Source organism: Nymphalis io, chromosome 23 (assembly GCF_905147045.1).
Source record: "Nymphalis io chromosome 23, ilAglIoxx1.1, whole genome shotgun sequence".
NCBI lineage: Eukaryota > Metazoa > Arthropoda > Insecta > Lepidoptera > Nymphalidae > Nymphalis > Nymphalis io.
Genome location: NC_065910.1, coordinates 9,098,110 through 9,123,650, shown reverse-complemented (window position 1 = coordinate 9,123,650; position 25,541 = coordinate 9,098,110). Strand labels below are relative to the sequence as shown.

The window sequence follows — 25,541 nt, the reverse complement described above, 5'->3', positions numbered from 1 at the left end:
CAAACAATTCATACTTGAGAGTTCACGAATGAAATAATTTTAGGAAGATAATTATTCAGATTAAAATGCGTAGCTTTAAGTTTCAGATTTCAGTGCTTGGCATCAAGCCAACAATGTATTAAACTTTATACGAATCATAATTTGTTTTGTTAAATCATTTGATTTTCAACCTTAATATGAACGTATTGGAATCGTTTTTCCTTAAAGATTATTCGGAGTAAGGTCTTTATTCAGCATTATACTGACCGATATTTCAGGTGGTTCATTTATTTGATTATAAGTACAAGTTGCCTTACTGTTAACGTTTTATGAGGGAAAGGTGTTTTAGTTTGTCTTGGATACATTGAAATTTAAGGTCCACTGATCATGGCCTACATGTTGATTATATTTTGAGATTAATGGACTTCAACGCTGTTTGATAACCATGACAGCACACATCAAGTTATCATTAGCTCTGTTATACCATCCATTCTGTTATACCGCTAGATGGCCTTACGTCATATTTAATCCTATACCATTCGACTTATAAAAATAGAAATTGCTATACATATCTGATATCAATATAGGTATCTGAGTGGAGATAATTTTCTATTACTTTAAAAAACAGAAGTACTTGATATTGTTGATTTTCGGTTTGAACGGTAAGTGAGCCAGTGTAATTACAGGCACAAGGGACATAATATCTTAGTTCCCAAGGTTGGTGGTGCATTGGTGACGTAAGCGATGGTTAACATTTCTTACAATGCCAATGTCTATGGGCGTTGGTGACCACTTACCATCAGGTGGCCCATATGCTCGTCCGCCTTCCTTTTCTATTAAAAAAAAAAATTTCTCATCAAAGTCAGATTCGCCTTTCGGACGTCGTTGAGCGAGGTTGTGTTTCTTACTGCAATAAGATTGTTCGAATTGATGAATAAACGACATCTGGCTTTGTAAACTGGTTTTGTTATCTCTAATGCGACACATATGGACATTCTTGCTTAGTATATGGACTTTTGTTTCGCGTATTGATTGGTTTTGTTGTTTTGAATTAGGTCTTTATAGACCTTGTTTTTTGTTATAGTTGGTTGTTTTTTTTTTTGGGTCGTTCGATTTCGATTTTTGTTTGTTGTTTTCGGCAATGGATGTCGACACTGAGCTGTCGTCAGATGCCTTGGTTAGACGAAAGCGGTCTTATGGCCTATCAATTTTTAATTCCGACTCCGATACGGAGACGGAGTCGAGGTTGACTGCGAAGAGCAATTCTGCTATTCCCGGTAAAACGTCGTCTAAGGGACGTGGTAGTGGCCTCGCTCGGGCTAAGGCAGAGCTGAAGGCAAAAGCCACCGAGGCAAAGGAGGAGGCTTTTGAGCGCTCGCTCCGAAGTCGGGCATTCAAAAAGGACTTGCCTAAAATAGTGCTGGACTCTGAAGAATCTACTTCATCAGAGGCTCAAGTAGAGGATCCCTCTAAGAGAGCTGCGTGCGAAGGCTGGTCAATGCGGCACTTATTCTGGAGGTTGCCCAGAAGTCCAGCAATTTGAAAGGTGGCTTCATCAAGAAGCTGAAGGAATCGGCAGCTTCTCTCCAGAGCATTGTGGATGCTCTGGCTTTAAGAACCGAGGCGGAGGAAACCCGTCGGCTTCGCGCCGACAATAGCCGTCTCCGTAAGGAATTAGAAGGCCTTAGGTCAGAACTGAAGGCCCATCGCCGCGAGTTTAACGAAATAAAGACCACGAATGCAGCAGCAAATGAGTCAGCGACTAATTTAAGTGACTCGCAGGTTGTGGAGGAGCTCAAAGCCCCGATTATTTCCTCAATCGGGGTTTTGCTTAACGCTCGGCTAGCAGGGATTGAGGAGCGCCTCCCCCCTGCAAAGATTCTTCGTCCACCTCTAACGGCGGATAAAAGGCCTGCTGTGATGCAGAATATAGCACCAACCTACGCACAGGCGGTCCACCTGGCCCCACTGCTGAAACCCGCACCGGCACCTAAGCGGGTGACTCCAGCCGCCACGCAGGCATCGATCGTTGCCCCATCGAGCGTTATGATTGTGCCGGAAAGGATTCCGCCACAAGTGGTCCAGGAGACGTCCTGGTCCACAGTGGTGAAAAAGGGAAAGAAGGGGAAGAAGACTGATACTCCGGCAGAAGTCACCGCCTCAGCCACACCGACAGTGTCCAAGGTGCCACAGGTGGTCAAACCTAAGCTGGCAGCCCCTCGCACGCCTGCAGTAATCGTCATATTGAAGCCGGAGGCGCAGGAAATGGGCGTGACTTACGCCCACATCCTGGAGCGGGCCGAGCAAGGCGTTAAGCTCCAGGATCTAGGGATCTGCGGTGGACTCAAGGTCAGAAGGTCGGCAACGGGAGCCAGGGTCTTGGAACTCCCGAAGGCACAAACAGAGCAGGCGGAGAAGCTAGCCGTGAAGCTGCGCACTGTGCTGGATGGAGTGGCCAACGTTGAGTGGCCTGTGAAGCGGGTGGACCTCAAGGTGACGGGTCTCGATGACTCCGTCACAATAGAGAAGGTGGTGGCCGCAGTAACACGCGCAGGGGACTGCTCCCTAGAGGTGGTTAGGTGTGGGAATATGCAACGTGGTCCCGGTTGTATGGGGATGGTCCGGGTGACGTGCCCCATTACAGCAGCGAAAAGGCTGTCCGAAGCTGGTCGCCTCCTGGTTGGGTGGAGCTCGGCTAAGGTGTGCGTGCTGGAGCAGCGCCCTTTGCGCTGCTTCAAATGCATGGGCCTTGGTCACACTAAGGCGCTCTGCCCATCTAAGGCGGAAAGAGGGGGACTTTGTTACCGGTGTGGTGTCGAAGGCCACAAGGCAGATACCTGCACCGGAAAGTTGTGCTACGCTGTATGCACAGATGCCGGTAGGCCTTTCGGGCATGTAATGGGGTCAGGAGAGTGTAACCCACCGATCACAAAAGGAAAAATGGTCTTAGGCACCCAGACCACTGATAACGTCGGACGGTGCCAAGCTGAGGAGGAAGCTGCCATGTCATCATGAAAGATAAGCTAAGCTTCCTCCAGACGAATGTCAATCACTGCGCCGGGGCTCAGGACCTGCTACTGCAGTCCATGGTGGAGTGGCAAATTGACCTGGCTATGGCCTGCGAGCCCTACTTCATCCCTTCCCTACCTCACTGGGTAGGGGATTTGGATGGCACCGTGGCGATCCTCATTTGGAGCGGAACGGGTCCCACCCTCTCACTCATTGAGAGGGGCTCGGGCTACGTAGTGGCGGGGTGGGGAGAGTACATATTTGTGGGAACGTACTTCTCCCCTAACCGGGGCCTGGCGGAGTTCGAAATCTTTCTTGGCTCTGTCAGAGCTGCGGTGTCCAGGCAGTCGCCGAAACCGACAATGGTTCTCGGCGACTTTAATGCAAAATCACGTGCCTGGAGAAACCCTGCCACGAATCCGCGAGGGAGGGCCGTCCAGGTGTGGGCCCTACTCTCCAGCCTGTCTCTACTTAACAGGGGGCAGGTGCACACCTGCGTGCGACAGTAGGGAGGGTCTGTGGTGGACCTATCGTTCGCCACCCCTGTCGCAGCACGCAGAGTAAGGAACTGGAGGGTAGAGGAGGAGGTGGAGACTCTGTCGGACCATAGATACATCCGATTTGAGATCTCCAACTCCTGCAGGCCAGCGGGACCACTGAGGGTGCCAACCACGCTTCCGAAGTGGTCTCTTGGCCAGCTAAATCGTGAGCTGGTCAAAGAGGCTGCCATCGTGCAGCGGTGGGTTTCAGCGGGATGGAGAAGGGCGCTAGCGTAGAAGAGATGGCGGGCATCATGCGCAGTGCTCTAAAGGAGGTGTGCGATGCGGCCATGCCGAGGACCCGGCAGAGGGTGCCGCGCCGTCAGGTGTACTGGTGGTCGCTCGAAATAGCAGAGCTGCGGGCGACATGTAACCGGGCGCGGAGGGCATACGTCCGTTGTCGCAGGCGCAACGGCCTCGACACGGACTTGGAGGGACGGCTGTGGGCCGCTTATCGCCAGTTGAAAAGGAGCTGCAGCAGGCGATAAGTTGTGCCAAGCAGAGAGCAAGGGAGGAGCTTCTGGTGGGCCTGAACAGGGACCCGTGGGGGCGCCCGTATCGTGGTGTGCGAGGGAAGTTCCGTACACAAGGCATTCCTGTTACGGAAACGCTACCGCCGGATCTTCTCCTGCGCCTGGTTGGGGAATTATTTCCTAACTCAAGCGAGCACGTCCCACCAAGTATGGCCCCTCGCTCCATGACACATGACAATATGGCTCCACCAAATATCATGGAGCGAGAGATGGAGATGGCCCTTGATCGACTGAGGGCCAGAACAGCGCCGGGTCTGGACGGAGTTCCAGGGCGTGTTCTACGTGACGCCCTGGAGCACCTAGGAGGGAGGCTTCGGGAACTGTTCGACGAGTGTCTTTCTAGTGGGCAGTTTTCGAAGCTGTGGAAGGAAGGAAAGTTGGTCCTATTGCCGAAAGACGGGCGCCCACTAAGCTCTTCCTCGGCATACAGGCCAATTGTGCTGCTGAATGAGACGGGCAAACTCTTCGAGAAGATTATCGCTGCCCGTCTTGTTCAGCACCTCGAGGAGGTGGGACCGGGTCTTTCAGAGGCTCAGTTCGGGTTCAGGGCTGGTCGATCAACTATCGACGCCCTGAACACCCTGAAGACCCGGACCATGGAGGCGGTGGCCCAAGGGGACGTGGTCTTGGCGGTATCGCTGGATGTGGCGAACGCCTTCAATAGTCTTCCTTTCGGGACAATAGGAGAGGCGCTTCAATATCACGGGGTGCCTTCCTATCTCAGAAGGCTGTTGGGGGCATACCTCCAGGATCGGGTGGTCCTCTGGGAGGGGGGCGATGGGCGACTTGTCCGGCGTCGAGTAGGCTGCGGCGTTCCACAGGGGTCGGTTCTCGGCCCAGTCCTGTGGAACGTTGGCTTTGACTGGCTCCTGCGGGCACCCGTCCTTCCCGGGATGGGGGTGCTGTGCTACGCGGACGAAACCCTCATCACGGCGACGGGACGTACTTTTCAGGAGACAGCCCGCCTGGCTGAGGTCGGAGTGTCGCTCACGATGGATCGAATCAGGATGCTGGGCTTGAGGGTCTCTGTAACAAAAACAGAGGCCCTCCTATTCCCCGTTCCACGTCGAGGTCCCCCTCGAGGAGCGCCTATTACCGTCCAGGGAATGGTGATTAAGGTGCAGGCCCAGATGAGGTATCTGGGCCTGATTCTGGATGGAAGATGGAGCTTCGGGCAGCATTTTGTCCAACTCAGCCCGAAGCTCATCAACGCCGCTGCCGCATTGGGCCGCCTTCTACCCAACGTAGGAGGGCCGGAAACACCTTGCCGGCGATTATACGCTGGTGTGGTGCGCTCCATGGCGCTGTACGGTGCACCCATCTGGGTAGACGCTCTCACTGCTCGTAACAAGGCTCTTCTTCGGAGACCACAGAGAGTCATAGCGGTGAGAACGATACGTGGTTACCGTACAGTGTCATAGACGGCAGCGACACTTCTCCTACCCTATCGTCGGGACGTCACGGTAGTATTCACAAGCGAACCCGTGGCGTCCCCCGACAAGACGGTGTGGGTATCGCTGGTTTTTTGGTAGGTATTCCGGCGCTTTCAGCGGCGACGAGCCCCACATACCCCCCCACTTCAAGTGGGGGAAACGCGTAAATGCGTTTTTCCAGCGGAAAAAAAAAGACGACGACGGCGTTTTCTCAGCCTTCCCACAGTCCTGACGCCCGGGGCTTAAACGGTATACGGTACAACCCTGGGGATTCATAAGGTAGGAGCCTTGCGTATCATTTTTCAGATGGCTTTGAGGAGGACGTCAGCCGAAACAACCTCGTACTGCCACACGCATACTGGTACGCCTTAGCGTTTGAAAATTTCAATAACCAAATGTATATAAAGTTCTTTCTAGAAACTTTCATAACGTATTATATATAAATTCAATAAATGGAATAAATTAAATATTGTTTATTCTTTTATTTATTTATTGTTTAAAAAAAACAACCAGTTTATTTAATAACTAAAAAATTTACGTACGTGTTACAATCAGATTTAGATTAATTACTGTATGAAAAGAATTTAAAAATACATTTTATGAAGCAAAATAATCAATCAATTAATACCGTATAAAATCATAACAAATACCAGATAATTACTATTTTATCAAAAATACAAAATTAGAAACCCTACACGTCTTAATTTCAAATATGTATAATTATATATTCTGATTTTATTACATCGACCGTGGTAAAATAATTAATATTAATAATGTATACGTCCTATTTTTTAGGGATGTCATCGTAACTTATCGACAATCGACGTTTGTTTATTTTTAATTATTATTATATAAAATAACGAAAATTCAAATCATTGAATGATAAATGGTTTATTCGATTTAAAATATGTGTGGGTATATGTTTGTATTTTTTTTTCGTTAAGCGGTAATATGATATGTGGATTCCTCCATTTTCTGAGGTTAAAATTGTAGCCTTTTGGACTATACACTACTGTAAAATAACATAGTATTAAGTCTTTGAAATAGTAAAAATAAAACTTTAATTTGAACGAAGGACTCATTTTTTAAAATTAGTGCCAATAATCCTTTATCGTCATATTTATCTTCGTCGTTGCTTTTTAAGTAATTATAAAACTACGTACGACACAGCCAAATAAGTTTTTTTATAAAATAATCCACGGTATAATCACCTCAATGAAAATAATTATATCATTAATACATTACGTCGACATTCTACAGCACATTACTAAATTATAAAATACAATTATCCATAACTTCACACTTGTCTATAAATTTCTCATTGTAATACATCCGTCACCATCATGTTGAAATATTTATTTAAAAAACTTGAAGATCCAAGGTTTCCTTTACTTGGCCCGAATATTCGTGCTCTTAAATTTTGGGGATTAATTCTACCAAAAGAAACATCAATGAAATTCTTATATATTTTCCTCCATATAACTGTGATAGTTTTTACAGCAACTGAATATGTGGAAATATGGTTCGTCAAAGATGACATGAGTTTACTTTTAACGAATATAAAAATAACTCTATTAGCAACTGTGAGTGTTAGCAAAGTATCTAGCTTTCTGATATTTCAAAAGAAATGGAATAAGATAATTGACTACGTGAACAGAGCTGACAAAATCCAGAGAAACCGTGATGATCTTAAAAACAATATTATAGAGAGATATACGAAGTATAGCAGAAAAATAACTCTTAGTTATTTCATGTTAATGTATACTACTGTTGTTTTTGTTATCAGTCAACCGATTTATAAATACGTATTCTCTGAAACGTATAGGGAGAATATTAGAAACGGCACGGAAAATTACGCTCAAGTCGTCAGTTCTTGGGTGCCTGTTGACAAAAATACTATCAAGGGCCACATAATTGCTTGCTTTTATCAGAGCTATGCTGCAATTTATGGGGGTGGATGGATAACTTCTTTTGATTCGAATGCTATTGTCATCATGGTATTCTTTAAGGGGGAACTTGAAATGTTGAGGATTGATAGCAGTAACATTTTCGGTTCAGCTGATTTTGTTTTGAGTCATGAGGAATTTCAGTTTCGTTTGAAAGACTGTTATAGACGTCACCAGGAATTGATAAAGTAAGTTTTTTTCGTTTCCTAACATTTGTATATAATAAAAATAACAATGTTTAATCATAAAGCATTAGAAACAATAAAACATCTTACTGCTAAAATAAAACATTATAAAAACGTTGCGGAAATTGGTGACGATACAATGCGATACGTTAAAATTAAAAATGGAATAAATAAATATTTAAAATGATAACTTTAATTTTAAAAACAATATATCATATGCAAAGGAAACTATATAAAATCACCTGGGGATATCTACTTCACAAGAATAAAGTTTAAATCGTTCAAATCGGTTGAGCTGTTAGAAAATAATCAGTAAACATTGAAAATTAAAAAAAAAACTTTTCGATTAAAATATACGTGGAACCTATATAACCTCATCCTTTTTATGGAGTCATTCAAAAATATATCAAATTTAATACCCATAAAAATAAACAAATATAGGCATGACTTAAAGTACTGTATGTAGTTTAAATCGTGATCTCGTAAAGCGTGAAGCTCTTAAAAATATTATTAAACAAATATATTTTACTTGCGCATTAAATAATATTACACCGTATATTTAACCGTGTTAGTTATTTTCTTAAGCTACAGAATAGTTCGTGTCATGACTAGTTAACATGGATTCTAGTTTACTTTAGATCCTTAACTCTTAATCCTTAACTAGCTGAAATCTTAAGTTGTTCTTATTAAAATTTTACCAGTTTGAAACTCTCAAAGATTTCTCATTTATGTCAATAACCTTTTCTAAATTAGTTCAACTTCATCAAAACACCTTAAGATCACAAGAAACTATAAATGTTCAAATAAACCTTACATAAATCTAATGAACTTCGAATTTCTCACATCTGTAGAAGTCATAAACTCAAAGGAAATTTATCACTCAAATGTACACTTTCACAGTTACTGTGCAAGTTAAATTGACTCTTAACTCCATTTCGCATTTTGAACGTATATATCGCATAACCATTTAACCAAATGTGATCTTTATCTGATAGTAATACGTGATAATATCGCTTGGATACCTCGCAATATTCCATGTTAATATAATTTTATTTTGATGCCTCAGTCCGATAATTATTTTGTTGTGTAAAATTCGCACCGTTTTGCGGTTCGTTGCTTACAATAATACGTAGTATAATTAAAAGAATGCATTTTTTCATATTAAATTCGACATTCATATATCATAATTAAATAATGAATTAATATAATTATAAAATGTGGTATTTACGTTATATGTGTTTTCATTAATATTGCATGCTTTTAAGTTATTTTTTTTTATGTAATGTTAAGTATGATAGTTTCCTTTTCCACAGTTTCATCCCTTTATATATCATATTAATTCTTAACTTTCAATATGATTGAAAATCATTAAACGGATATGAATAAAGATTAAAAAAATTAAAGTTATCAAATCAAATTGTTTGTATTTAAATATAACTTGAAAACTTATCAATCGTCAAGCGCTACCACCATAATTCAAGTTATGCTTAGCTATTTACATTATTAATTTACTTTGATAATATATAATTTTTAGTTGCTATTTAATATTTTGTCAGCGAATTATCTCATATTTCGTCCGAATATTTTAGTCTGAGCAGATATTATCTAAGAAATGCTTACGTGGCCTAGATTACTTTTTTTATGTTATAGTTATCGGACGGGCAAATGGGCCACCTGATGTTAAGTTTTCTCCACCGCCCATAGACATTGGCGATGTAAGAAGTATTAACTGTGTCTTACATCGCCAATGTCTATGGGCGGCATTATGGTTCCTTCAAACGAGGCGCGAATAAGCATCTTGCGGCCCGGCAAGGCGGGGACGGCTAGTACAGAACATTCTTCCCGACTGTACTGGCCGTCGTCGCGTTTGGACTCTACTACCACTTACCATCAGGTGGAGTAGAGTCATTTTCCATCCAGGCGAATATAAAAAAAAAATGCACCACCAATCTTGGGAACGAAAATGTTATGTTCCTTGCGCCTGTAGTCACACTAGCTCTGTCATCCTTCAAACCGGAACCCAACAATACTAAGTATTACTGTTTGGCGATAAAATATGTGATGAGTTGGTGGTACCTACCCAGACGGGCTTGCATAAAGCCCTACCATCGAGTCCAGTCCACCTTCTTCAGAGTTTTATGGATAAAGGGAAAAAAACCCTCAGATAATCCACAATGATAACAGAAGAATAAAGCAAGTTACATTGATCGTGGGCTTTTATCCTCAACATTTTTACCTTTTTTTTCTAATTCCTTAAAAGCCCTCTGTCAAATAAAGATTAGTAACAAATCCTCGGAAAACGACTTATTTCAGGAATGACTCGTGATTATCGGACATTTATCTTATATACGCTTCTTTTCTTTTAAGCGAACAGCGAAATCTTAATCTTTATGACATTGTAAATTTTTGACTAATTTCCTTCCCTTCAAATGTCTTCAAATATTCCACAATTTAATGGCAATATATTGTTTATTATTAAACATCCTTACCAAATCTAAGATATAGTTTGAATTTTAGTGAATTTAACTTCAAAAGCTTAGCATAGAGGGAAATTTCTTATGGGCTCTTTTGGAGGTGACATTATTATTTATACTGGTGGTAGGGCTTTGTGCAAGCTCGTCTGGGTAGGTACCACCCACTCATCAGATATTCTACCGCAAAACAGCAATACTTGATATTGTTGTGTTCCGGTTTGAAGGGTGAGTGAGCCAGTGTAATTACAGGCACAAGGGGCATAAAATCTTAGTTCCCAAGGTTGGTGGCGCATTGGCTGTAATCGATGGTTGACATTTCTTACAATGCCAATGTCTAAGGCCTTTGGTGACCACTTACCATCAGGTGGCCCATATGCTCGTCCACCTTCATATTCTATAAAAAAAAAATTTAGAAAAGCCTAAAAATCAGTATATACTTTGTTATTGATTTTGTGTTTTTTTTTTGTTATTTTTAGAATACATTATTAAATTATGAAATGATTGTATGAAAGCCAAAGCGACCAATATAATAATAGAATCTATATAATCTAATAAAATAATAGAAATACTAACCTAAGGAATTTAAGGTGTATGACGCATTATCAGTAAGAAAAACAATATACAGTTCAATGAAAACCATTCTAGTATTTATTGGTAGATAGTGGAAGCAGATGACAGAAACATTCGCAAGATAATTCAACCAAATGGATATTGGTATCGCAAGAAACTTAAAGCAGTAATCAGTAATTAAGTAAATCGCATTTATTTTATTAATTAGGAAGGCGGACGGCAAGTTGGGCCTACTGGTAAAAGTTCGCCATCGCCCATATATACATATCCATGTATCATATCAATGTATCATGTATATATATATATATATTATGAGTTTCATTATATAATTCTTAATCGGGCTATATATTTTGATAATTTGTTTGTTAGTTTTTGCTCCTAAAAGTTTTATTTCTAAAGCAATATAAAACAAATACCTTATTTAAATTTTATACTAAATCGCTCGAATATTTTGCGGCTTTGAAAGCTTCAGAATATTTAATAAACAATTTTAAGCGTAATAATGAATGTTAGACATAAACTGAATGTCACACTATTCACTACAATTATCTGCATAATAATTGCATAACGCGTTCCGTAATTATGAATGAAATAAAATGATTGCTACAGTTCTAATAATTTTGTAGTAATTACGAGGGAAATAAAATTATACATAATAAAATATATAATACTAACTGTTCCTCGTGGTTCCATACATTAAACGTTACTGCTGTATACTCCCGTTTATATTTTACAAACTTTCTTAATAAATGGGCTACCTAACAAGTTTTTTTGTTATGTAGTAGTTTTTGAGAAATACTTTCAAACGAACAAGTAAAGTAAAATTTATAGCTATATATATATATATATTAATAATATAGTATGGTGTTATATAATAGGGTGTATTTAGAATAGTTTTGAATACAATATGTCAATAAGACTACAAAAATTCTGTCGAAAACGTTTCATCAACATCGCATTTGTAACAAAAAATGAAAATATTACAAACGTTCGAAGTTGTACATAAATATTTCGCATAACATATTTTTATTATATAAAAGTGGAACTCTTATGTTCGATCACGCTCCAACATTGTTGACTATTCAATATAATAGTACATCAAACTGATTGCTTTATTGCTATTTCAGCCATTGTCTTGCTGTTTATATGTATGTATAGTCACAGCAATGAATAAAAATGCGCATTTCAATAAGAAAACTCGATGACATTAATACACCGTTGCTGGAGCCACTGGTGAAATTTATTTAAATTTGAGGTTTCTTTTGTTTCAAAATAATATATAGTAGTATAAAATCATATAACGATATTACACGCACTAAGTATATTTGGATTGTAAAGTTGGATAAAAACGTAATACCTTTGAACGTTAGGTACACGATGTTGAGCATGGGCAGTTGATAACCTTAATTCACAGCCTGGTAATATACTGTTTGTAAATTGTACAGTGCCTCCAGTGTCTCGGAAAGCACGTAAAGTCTGTGCCTGCACTCTTTCCGATCGTATCGGGTTGCCATCCCATCGGATTATGAGAGTGAGAAAATAGAGAGTGCACCACACTTATGTATGCATTATAATACGTCCTGTGCAGTTGACTAATCTCTCTTGAGATTGGACACCGTGACCGAAATAGGTCAGGACATAATTGTCCAGTACTTTTAAAAAAGGAATACAAAGACATAATTTCTATATAATCAACAAATCCACTGGATATAAACGTATAAATATTTTATTATCAGTCATCTGTCCATAGGTTGCCTAGAAGAGATAATGCTGCTTCTTCCAGCACCTCATGCTACTTTTGTAAACCCTTATGTGTATCTATATTAATTTTACTTTTGAATTGCAAAAAACTTTTAATAAGAATATTAATACTGTGTCTTATGCAATAAACCATGGTGACTCTATTGTAGCCTCTAATGAACTAATCAAATATTATGGGATATTATGAATATCAATATATAAAAGTGATGAATTCTTGGTCACCATTGGATTAATAGACTCCCAGGATATCTGATGATAATATTTTATCAACTATCTGGAACTTAATTAATTATATTAGGTAATTTATTATAATCTAAAATATAAATAATGCATTATTTAATTTGATGTTGTTTTTCTTTACAACTAATATCAGAAATTCCACCATTGTTTATGCTGACTGTACTTTGACAGTTGAGGCTCATTTTGCTGAAATATTTTTCTAGTTGTAGCTTTGACCACTGACTTCAAAAAACGAGGGCAGTCGGATGTTTTTCCTACACTATATTTTCTTTGCAGCTTTGCTATGTTAACTTGCTTCATTTGCAAGACTAGGGCTCAGTATTTTTAGTGTCGGATGTACCATGTGCCATTGTTGATTTTAACAGCGAGTCTGTTGAGTGTTTGGTTTGGCTATATTTCTTTGAAAAAATCTTTATTTTCCTTTCAAATGTATATTAACTATGTTGTAGAAAATATAGAAAATCACCCCACATTCATTATTGAGATTATTTTTATGTTTATATATTCTATGTATATTAATAAAAGTCATACGTGTGTGTGGTGTTTTATAGGTTGTGTTCGTAATTAGATACTTAACTGCGGCGTTGGTCTAATATCTAACTTTTATTACTGTAGATCTCTAGGTATTGAGTAAAAATCTAAAAGTGGGGCATGTAAAAAGTTATCGGACTATTAAGAAATTCTCAGTAGCAGCACTTCAATTTTGAAGTTGGCAGTGTTTACACTGCCACAGACGACAAACTCCTAACTAAGCTCGTTTGCTTATTTAAATTAAAAATAAATAAAAGGTCTAAAAGTGAGATGTAACTTAATTTAACAAAAATACTGTAAATTATATAAATATTTTTATAAATATTTTTGTAATTTTTAGAATTTAATTATAAATATAATAATAATAAATATACTATAAAAACGAATTTTAATTATTGACTATAATGTACCTAAATTAAAAATACAGAGATATCGTATCAAAGAATATAATTATAAATACTATCTTTATTTTTCAGACTATTTTTTTATTTCAGATTACAATTAGTCAAAATGTTGATATGGTCAAAATGTTGTTTTTTGTATACATATAGAAATATTTTGCAGAAGTTAAAAAAAAGCTTTACACTTTTTACTTTCAGCGTAATTCTAATGAATGAATGAAATTCTAACAAATTAGGCAATTGAAATATCAGACTCCGCATCTCTCATTCACTCTTATTGCATGCAACAAATACGACTGGCAACAAAAAAATATACAAAAAAAATCTTTGTTTTATATTTCGCTTTAAGTTTCGGGAATATCATATACAAACAAAGTCGTTACTCGATATAGGACTTTTATATAACAATAGATATAAAAATGTCATAAAATCTAGGTTCTAGCTTGAAGATGTTGTGTATTTTTTTGAGTTCAAGGGTATGCGCTTCATAAACCAGAGGATATCATGATTTATTATAAACTAGAGGTTTTGGAATTCTGTAATATGAAAATGATAGCGTTGCTCCAATATTTATAGACTATTCAAAGCCCAACAGTATAACTGCCTTAGCATACATTGGTTTCTAGTTAAATATTTTAGTTCTAGCAGAAAGTTACGAGAATTTGGAAAAAAATATAATGAGTAATTTTACTAAGAATTCCTCTGTTAAATTGAGATGTTATTATTAATTATTCTAGGAAACTTATTTATTCAATATATTTTGAATGAAAATTTAATTGAAATCGGCTTGTAAAGAAATAAATTCTAATTTCATAACAGAAACAAAAGTAATATATATCCTTTAGTCCTAGGATTTCAAATATTGACCAATATATTTTTTCATCAATACTAAAATGGCTCAAATTATTGGACCAAGAGTTTTATTAAAAGGAAGAACTTTGATTATTTCAACTACATCAAAATATCTCTCGAATATTCGAATATTTCCAGGTACATTCGTCTCTTCGATTCTTGTCTGTCGCCAATCATGTTCCTCTACGTGATTGTATGTTCAATAATGCTTTGTGCTACAGCTTATCAAATAACGGTAAGCTTATAAAAAGTTATTTCTTGATAACATTTAAGTAAAAATCTGGCTGATATTTAATCATACTTTAATCATTAATAAATTTGTTACTTACTTATATGTTTTTATTTAGGCAGATCATATATTTAACCTTTTTAATAATATACTGATAATTTAATTATTTCATACATTTCATTGATTTTTTTCATAAAAAACTTATTAATACCAAGAATTTAAACGTTCGATCGATTTTTATTTAAAATTATCAGCTTTCGAGAAATGTTGAAAATTACCTTTTTGATGTCAGTTAACTATTGATATAGAAGCAGCCGTACCGTAACAGCCTGTGAATGTCCCACTGCTGGGCTAAAGGCCTCCTCTCTCTCTTTTTTTTTGAGAAGAAGGCTTGTAGCTTATTCCACCAGGCTGCTGCTGCGATGGAAGCAACAATCAAGTTTTATTAATTTTTATTGTTATACTATATTCTCAGATTGAAACAAGTGCAATGCAAAGATTTATAACAGTCGAATATTTGGTATTTGGTGTAGCACAACTTTTTATGTATTGCTGGCACAGCAATGACGTTTTGTATGTGGTAGGTAATCATACTAACATTATATTTGTAATTTTTAGTGTCCTTGCCATAATTGAAATCAAGGTCAGTTTTAATTTGATCTTTTTTTATTTTATTTTAGAAAAAATATAAACTCAATAAAAACAAACTTAATAAAAACTCAGTCGGTTATCAATTAACCTTGATCTCGATTAGGCGAAATGAAACAAACGACTTTCTCAATCCATAAACGTAACAAAACACTTTGATAGCAAATAAATATGTTCATTAATACATCGAACGTAAAGCTTAAATTCCTGTAACCGAATTTTTACAGATCCCGTGGGATTTTTTGTCTCATGTGATTGGTTATTGTGCATAATAAAGTATGTTTTGTTTGTTAATACTTTAAAAAATGGCCACAGTGACTAATATCTGTCTTCTTATCATATGTAAAATTTTAACGAGATCATAAATTTTTTTCTACTAAATTTCGAATTTCAATCTTCTATGTACTACAGGTGTTGATGATAAATAATTTGTTTCAAGAGTAAACAGTCATCACTAGGACCTTATGAAAGCATTTGGTGGACAAGAGATGTCTCTGAACAAAAAGACGTTAATATTCTGATTGATCAGTTCAACAGAGCTATAGTGTTCAGTGCTGGACCATTTACTAATATCACCGTGGCTACCTTTATAAGCGTGAGTTATTTGCTAAATTTTATTTAATTAATTATCATCATCATATTAGGTGGTAGGACGTTGTTCAATCCCGGGTAGGTACCGTTCACTCATTAGATATTCTAATTTCCTCCAGACCGATTTCGGCCATGGCGGCCAATCTCAAAAGAGATTAGCTAACTGCGCAGGAAATATTATAGTGCACAAGTGTGTGCGCAAACACAGGTGCACTCTCTATTCCCTAACTCTCATAATCCGATGGGATGGCAATCCAACACGACTGAAAAGAGTTCAGGCGCAGGGACGGCTTTACATGCTTTCCGAGGCACGTGAGTGTACTCGGTTCCAATTTTCAGACTCCGGGCTGCTACTGAGAATTTTCTGACAGAAAATCCCAATAAATTTTAATGGCCCGACCTGGGAATTGAACCCAAGACCTACGGGTCTGCGGCCTTACATTAAGCCACTAGACCAACGAGGCAGTCTAGATATTCTAACACCAAATAGCAATACTTGGTATTATTGTATTCTGGCTTGAAGGGGAGTGAACCGCTGCTACTACAGTCATAAGGGACATAACATTTAGTTTCTAAGGTCGATGGCGCATTGGAGATATAAGGAACGGTAAATATTTTTAACAGCGCCATGGTGATCACTTATTACCAGGTCCATTTTATAAAAAAACGTCTTCTATTCTTACCCTTTGTATTATTGCTTTGCATGTATTGATATTCGAGATAGCTTGTAGTTTATATTTATATATGTACAAACACGTTAATAATACTACACGCAACGTAATATTACTTTGCTTATATTTTTATTTTATTAAGTCCCACTATTTTTCATTTATTTTATATTAGTTATCTAACGCGGCTTCGCCCAAGTTGTGAAAGGTTAAGGTATAAAAGGAAACCTATGTTCTTGCTTGGAGTTCAGGCTTGCTTCATACCAAATTTCATTACAATGAGTTCAGTGGTTTAGCCGTGAAAGCGTAACGTACAGAGTTACTTGCGCGTTTATAATATTAGTATATATTTCTTTACAGAGCTTCGTTAACTACATGATATTTATAAATTAATATTTTAATTATATATTTACATTTCAGATTCTGAAAGGGGCATATAGTTATTACACACTCCTGAGTCAGTCTCAACAGGATGAATTTGAAAGTAAATAAGGGTACTCCAAGTTTCCAAACAGATTAATGCTTGGAACATTTAGCGTATAATAACTTTACTCGATTCAAACTATTAGGATTTCATAAATTAGCTACCAGTGTTATTTAAACTTAATATTGTAATGAGTTTAAAACTTCAAATCTAAATTTTAATTTGGAATATACTTAAGTCAATACAAATTATCTTTTAAATCACCATAAAGAAAAAATATTTTGTTGGTTCCATATAATGTTTCACTGCTTTAGACTGTAGAATAAGGATAAAAGAAAAAAAACACTCTTCTTCAATTTATTTCATTACATAAATATATTATTCTATTTTTCATGTACAGCTGATGTCATCTTTATTATTGGTTTCCAGCGACCAATTCTTGTTTTATTCTAGAGATTGTTTTGTTATATGGCATTTTTTTTATAATATGCGATACCTTTGAAATACTGATAAAAATCAAAATTCATATTTGTGAGATAACGAAGATAACATTGAGAACTTAGCGAAATGTACACAGATAAAAAATTGCTACTGGACAAATCATTAAGGCTTAGAATGGTGGCAATAATACTAGCAGTATTTTCCATTTGCATTGCAAATTTGATTCTTTTGTTGTATATTCACATAGGCATTAAAAATTGCAGATTTTTTGGGACTTTTATTTTGCTTTGTTTCCTATGCACTGCGATACCAAATAGCCACTGAGATAAAACTGGGACTTAGTCATCGAATATCATTAATTATCTTCTAAGATTTGTATTTAATTTGATAAAAATTAACATCCCGCTAAAAAAAGTACTATTTTGTTTGTAAACCTGGGCATGGTCAGCAGGCACTATTTTTAAGTCTTGCTTAAGATTTTCTAGTGCGTACGCCATCCCGGGTGTCGTCATCCTCAGGGCCATCTGAAATAAGAAACGCGAGGCCCCCACCTCACGTATACACGGCCCAGGGTTTTGCCCTATCTTTGTTTTTTCTTTCTTTGGTTTAGACCCGGGCGTCGGGGCTGTGGGAGGGCTGAGACGACGCCGACGTCGTCTCCACCGAGCAGGACGGCCCTTTCCCGTTCCCGCTCCGCTATCTCCTTCTGAACCATGACGGTCTCACAGAAGGAGGCTACGGCCCTTCACGTCGATTCCCTGCGGAGCATCACCGACACGATTGCTCGCAGGGACAGGTCTTGTCCGACTTCGCGGACCAGAATCTCTTACACAGGTATTCTCCAGAATAATCGTTACCGGTCATTACCTGCGTGACTCGTCGCTTTCGTCTCAACCAGGCTTCGAGGGCTGGCAGGATTGCTCCAATGATGCGTTTGCGCGCTTACCGTTCTTCGCAGAAACGGTCGCGCCACGTCGCAAGAGCCCTCCAGTGCTCCTGCCGCTTCAACGCTTCGAGCGCACTCGGAGGAGCGGCTATGACGCTTTTCTTATCTTGGCTCTTCAACTAGAGTAGAAGGATTACCATGATAACTGCTTGTCAATTGTCAATTTGCCAATGTTATAAAAGCCAAAAGTGACAAACATTTCAATTTCTGCTATACTGCATATTATATATTCACAAACAAACTCAAATGTGACGTAATTCTTGGCCTAAGCCGCGCACTTTTGGACCGGCAAGCTTTATTACCTAGTCAGTAGATCAACAATTTCAGCCAGATATAGTAAAAATTTATATAGTCTATGTCTTGACCTTATATTTATATTATATATTGCAAAAAAATGTTTCAATGCTTCAATTTGCTTTTTTAAAATTAATTGAGCCGTTTGGTGTGGTTGGTAGGTACCTGCCTTTCACGCCGAAGGTTGTGGGTTCGATTCCCACCCAGGACAGACATTTGTGTGCATGAACATGTCTGTTTCTCCTGAGTCTGGGTATAATTATCTATATAAGTATGTATTTACAAAAGAAAAGTAGTATATGTAGTATATCAGTTGTCTGGTTTCCATGGCACAAGCTCTGCTTAATTTGGGATCAGATGGCCGTGTGTGAATAAATTCCCAGGATATTATTATTATTGTTTTTTTTGGTTATGATATCTCTATGATTTTTTTTTGTTTAAGTCACGCCATTTGATATTGAATATATTTGATTTATGTATTTTCATTTTGTAGCACCAGATGTTTTATAGAAAATACAATGAATAAATATTAAACCTTAAAAACTATATACAAAAGTATAAGCATTTGATAAATCCCTTCCGTTCCAGTATTTCATCCTTATATTTCGTTTTTGCGGTTAAGCCGAGTTCAAAACATTGTAAATTTATGCAAATAATGGTAGGGATGCTAAATGTCCCATTCAGCCAAAATACGTCCTAGTTTTCAGGGCTTGGATTTATAATTTAATTCTCCAAGAATTCCAAGAATTAAAAGTGTATGCTTAGTCTTTTTCTATGTAAAATACACTTGAAAGACTAAGTTCGTGCCATTTTGGAGTTTCTTATGACCTCTAACATTATTTTTGTATGGCTTCGTTATATTTGTGTTCTAAATCAAATTATCTAAATAATTACATCACTAAATAGTATATAACTTTATTACTAATGTTCAATAACGTATTTGTACGTACGTGTATTTCACGCTAATTGTGGTTAAACTATACAGCGTTTAATTTCAACTTAGAACTCTCGAAAACCGCAGTTTCTATTTTTTATTTGAGTGTGCACAAACATAAATGTTTCGTCTAAAAAAATACATATCGAATATTTTTTGTAATATATAAATTTTAAGGTACTAGGATATCATAATCTTTTGAAAGCATTATAACTGAAATTTTATGCTTTTGCGTGTGTGCGTTTCTAAGTACGTTGTTACAAATGTTTGTCAACAAAATTTCTTTGTTGTCTTGATGTCAACCCTAAATATGAAACTTTCGAATTTAACTCAGCGCTGAATTGCTTAAATGGTCGAATATTTTTACTATTCATTATATACATTATATTTACAAGTATGAGCCAGTTGTCACGCGGGTACGAATTTGTTTATTTACCATTTGACTCTTTGCTGTAGTTGCTTATACATATGTTTGTGAACTTCAAAGTTTCGAGTCAATATAAATTATTTTTTCTACCAAGAAATTATCAACAGCAGCTTAAAATGAAATAATCACGTAAAGTCGTTGGTCTTCTGATCGCTTACCGATAAAATCTCATTGAACAATGAGATTGAGAAAATATTAACATTCGGTATGTGCTTACGCACGCTTGTGTAAATTACACATACATATTTTTCTGTACATAAAATAGGAATTGCGTGCCCTTCAACTTCACATTTAATTAGACGTGTTCTGCAATGAATTAAAAATGAAATGAGTGTCAATAAACTGTCCTACGTTTCCTTGTACTGGATAATCTTTAGTCTTTACTTAAATTGCCACTCAAGGTTTAAGTAACCACCTGTGAATATCCCACTGTTGGGATAAGGCCTCCTCTTCTGTTTTGAGAAAATGTTGGACCTTATTTCACCACATGGGAGAAATTAGACACACGCAGGTTTCCTCGTGATGTTTTCCTTCACCGTCAAGCATTTTTACAAACAGTACAATAACGCAAAAATATTAAATAATAAATGTAATATTAACTTCAACACCTTGAAAACGGGAAGATCAATTATTCTATAACACAATCCGCCTCCAGTGTTGCCACTGTTTATATTAATACTATAAGAATAGTAGTTATAAATAATGCATATGACTCCCTCCAAGTTTACACTGAAAGTGTAAATGAACTTAATTTATAAATATTAATATATTGTATTTTATTTTATTAAATAGGACACCAACGTTATAAATTAAGAAAAACATTTTATTGCTTATATAAAAATATTTCAACAAAATATATATCAATTATAAGCTAACTTAACATTCGAATAAAAAGTTTTTTAATTGACGAAAATCAAAAAAAAATAAACATTTTTAACTTTAATAACAAAAAAAATAACTGAATTTTGATATGAACATAAACTAGTAAATAACATTATAATGTAATTATGAATGTTTAGATTAATATATTTTGATATGTCCGTTCGCATAATTACTGACTTTCTTAGATAGAATTTTCATTTTGTATTGTAATGTGACGATACGAAAGTGTTCGTAAGTCTAATTGAATATAGTTTTTTTTTAATTACTTCTAATTTAAATTATCTAAGTACTCAACCTTAAAAATATTTCTTTCAAAGCTCTAAAACTATTTAATATAAAATAAGTAAGACCAACTTTGTCTGAAATTGAATAATTTTATATAAACTTGAGGTGTTGAGTCAATTTTTATTGATTAAATTTTGTGTGAAGAATAATTTTATAATATTTCATTAAAATTATGTAAATTTTAATGAAATAACAATTCAATATAAGCATGACATTCATTAATAAAGTTTTTATCTCAGAGCATTCTGTTTCGCAAGTATCACTAAGATTATAAAAGCTTAAAGATCGATAGAATTCAATAGATAGAATACATTATTTCCTCGTCTGTCTGCACCACCACAGTACCGCTATAAAAAAAATGAATGCGTTGAAATCTTAATAATTTATTAGATCTTTGATTGTGACTAACTTTAATTGATACGTCTTCATTATCATCTGAGGCGTTACAGCCGCGGGTGGGTCTTAGCCTGGTCCAGTAAATCTCTCCAGTCCGATCTATTTGCGGCTTTCCTTCTCCAACTTGTCACCCCTAAGATCTTGGTGTCCAGTTCGACACCGTCTAACCATCTGAGCTTGAGCCTGCCTCTACTTCTGCGACCCTCCAGTCGGCCTTTCAGGATGCGTTTGGGTACTCTGGCCTCGTCAATTGGTAAATTGATAGGTCAGCTGTCAATGAAATAATGTCCTACTGACGACCAGTATGCCTGTATTATACTGCAAACCTATGCTGTCGCTATAAAGACGTCATGACGACCAGTCTGTCAATATTACAGCGCGAACGTCAGCTGTCAATATTATGACGTCCTGACGACCAACCTGTCAATATTACAGCGCAAATGTCAGCTGTCAATAATACGATGTCTTGACGACCAGTCCGTCAATTCCCTCCCGATTTCAACGGCGTCCTAAGCCGAGGTCCGGCCTCACAGGCCACTCCGACCAATGTCACCTGTCAATATTATGACGTCCTGACGACCAGTCTGTCAATATTACAGCGCAAATGGCAGCTGTCAATATTATGACGTTCTGACGACCAGCCTGTCAATAATACAGCGCAAATGTCAGCTGTCAATAATAATAATAATTTATTTATTTAAGTAACAAGACTCGTATACAAAATTACAAAAAAATAAAATAAACACTACTATCTACTACTTATACAATTTACTGGTCCAGCCGAAACTTTACAACAGCGGCTTATAAATATACAGTCTAGTCTGTTAGCTACCATGATTAGAATTTTGTTTGAGCTGGCCCGCACCCTGTGAACCAAGGATGCACACTTTTTTCGCATTAATGCGTAAAAACAGTCTATATTCAATTCAGCAAACATCCCTGAAGCACTACAGAAGTGAGGCAAACCCATCAGCAATCTAAAGGCGTTATTGTACTGGACACGAAGAGCATTGTATGATTTTAATGTATAATTAGCCCACAAACTACAAGTATAAAAAGAGGTACAGTAAACGCGGAATAATGTTTTTTTTTACAGCCCTTGAAGCACGCCCAAATCTTCTGACAATCATGTTAGCTTTTATTGACAATGCTCTCCTCTCCCTTTCAATGTCATTATCATCCTTGAGACTGGTGGTTAGTATATGTCCAAGGTATTTAAATTGGAAAACTTGAGTCAAGCTCAGATTATTAATTTTTACCGAAGGTATTATTTTTGGATATTTATTACCACTTTCAAATATCATTATCATGCTTTTTTTACATTATATATAAGTCCATGTGTTTTGGCATAGCCTTTAGAAGTTGCTAATAGTTTTCTTAGACCACAAACTGATGCGCTAAGCAAAACCATATCATCAGCGTAACTGATATTATTGACGTTAATTCCATCAATATGGCAACCAACATGCTGGTTACTGAGTATATGTACAATGAGCTCGTTAATATAAAGATTGAAAAGCGTAGGTGAGCTTAGCCCTCCTTGCCTTACCCCACATTCCAAACTATATGATCGAGATAGCGCTCCATCCCATTTGATATTGTTAATTTTATTGCTATACCAATGTTTTAAAATTCTAGTAACCTCTTGTGGTGTTTGTGTCTATTCCAGCTTTGTCCAAAGGATATCATAGGCAACCAAATCAAATGCTTTCGACAGATCGAGAAAACATGCATAAATAGGTGTTTTACGGTCCGTATAGTATTTTACAGTTTGCTTTAAGCTTAATATTGCAGTTTCAGTCGAGAGACAGATCGAAAACCAAACTGATTATCATATGGCATAAAATATTTATTAATTTGATTGTTGAGTACACTGTCAAAAACTTTGGAAATTATCGTAGTTAGTGCTATAGGCCTATAATTATTCTTATCTGAACTATCACCCGTTTTATTTTTTATAATAGGTATCACTATTGTTTTTATCATATTACTTGGCAAATATGCATGAGATAGACAAAAGGAAAATAACATTGCCAAGATTCTGGGCAAATGAGGACCAGCATGTTGTAGATGCTCAACGTTGAGACCATCATGACCAGGAGATCTACCTCTAGCTAAATTATTTATTGTCTGTGCAATGTCAAAGGCGGTAACTTTTATTCTAATTTTATCTCCAGATTGAGAATTAAGTGTAGACTTTGCAGAACCTAGAGGCGATTTAACAGAAAAGTGATCTACAAAAATATTTGCTATCTCTATAGAATCACTAACGCCATCAACGCTCACGGGAATGCCAGGTTTATTGTTTAGATTATTTGAGTGTGACCAAAAAGTATGGAAGTCTTTGTTGGAATAATGTGAAGCTAAAATATCCATCTTAATTTGATTTTGATGATCTAGACACCATTTCAGACGAGATTTAAATATTCTACCAGCTTCACACATTTGTTCATATAAACGACCCGTAACAGACTTTAATCCATAGTAAGAATTGTTTCCGGGTTTGTTTCTTCACAATGCGCGTCGCTTACATGTCTGTTCCAGCCAATAACTTTTTTATGTTTTTTAAGTGTTTTTCTTTCTCGACATTGAATGATCGACTCACTTATAGAACTTATAACATCATTGTACATTTTATCTATGACTAGTCTATGGTTTAATTAATTACACTGCGAAATCAATAAGTCGTAATTCTTCATGACATTTGGTTTTTGTAAGCACGAACTTGTTCCGAAGACATTTCATTCCAAATTACTGGATTATTACATTTGACATTTTGTTTTTTAATGTTAATAATATAATCTAAATTGCATTCAATTACTAATGGAAAATGATCAGACCATAATACATCATATCTAACATAAGTATTAACTACTGAGTTCTCAGCCGTTTTAGTTACTATACAATGATCTAACCATCTCTTAGTCCTGTGTGCATCACTAATAAACGTATAAGTATCTGCTTGAAACTCTAATAATTTCATATCTATACAGGTCTATTGCAAAATCATCACAAACTGATAACAATTCATTACATAATCTCTTTGATGGATGAGCATTAAAGTCGCCTAATATATAACAACACTCAACATAATTACTCTCAATTATCGCATTTACTGAACCAAGACAGTCCATAAAATCTATTAAGTTATTGGCTTCATCCGTTGGCATATACACACTCACAATTAGTACCGATTTATTATTTACTGTTATTTTTACAGCACAAATTCGGGGATTATCGCATTGAACGAGTGACACATTATCAAACATGCTTTTCCGCCAAAGCAGTGCGACACCACCATAGGGCCGTCCACGCACCATTCCTGCTGTTGTATCTATTGCAGATGAGCCTGTACTACTAAATTCATTACTAACTGTGTCTAGAAACGAGAGCTCATCAGGAAACAACCATGTTTCTTGGAGTGCGATTATATCCGCATTTAAACATAATTGCCTGACATTATCAATCGATCGCTTGACATTTTTACAATTAAAAGTTACTAATGTGCATGGTTTGTTTTCCATTAGTGGTTTATTATTGAGCCGTTATCAACACGAACATCACTTAACCTAGATTTTGGTTTAAAATTAATAAAACGTCAAAAAATTATACTTTGAGGCCACAGCTTGTTATCCAAAAACATTTGAAGTTTTGATTGAGATACCCAAAATTTATATGAATTGTGCGAGCCTTGTTTTTTAATCGAAATCTTCTGTAATGTTATTTTTTCTTGCGTTTTTCTGTGTATATAATTAACAATATCAGTTCAGTTTCCAGTGTATCCTTGTGTACATTGCTTATAAAAATAGGCACTTGCACTGCCGCTCGTAACTTGTCATCTGTACTATTTACTCGACCCATTTTTCCTGCCAGGCGTTGTTTACTGTTACTAGTAGTTTTTCTTCTCTGTACTAAGATCCAAC

At 36.8% G+C, this 25,541-nt stretch overlaps 1 protein-coding gene across 1 annotated transcript; it reads left to right on the top strand.

Moving 5' to 3' along the window:
- The first annotated feature begins 3,288 nt into the window (after positions 1 to 3,288).
- On the top strand, positions 3,289 to 17,081 carry LOC126777591 (odorant receptor Or2-like). Its single transcript, XM_050500662.1, has 6 exons — positions 3,289 to 3,322; positions 6,853 to 7,627; positions 14,592 to 14,688; positions 15,158 to 15,262; positions 15,770 to 15,925; positions 17,010 to 17,081. The coding sequence occupies exons 2-6, from the start codon at positions 6,945 to 6,947 to the stop codon at positions 17,079 to 17,081; spliced, it is 1,113 nt and encodes a 370-aa protein (XP_050356619.1). The 5' UTR covers positions 3,289 to 3,322; positions 6,853 to 6,944.
- Positions 17,082 to 25,541: the final 8,460 nt, after the last annotated feature.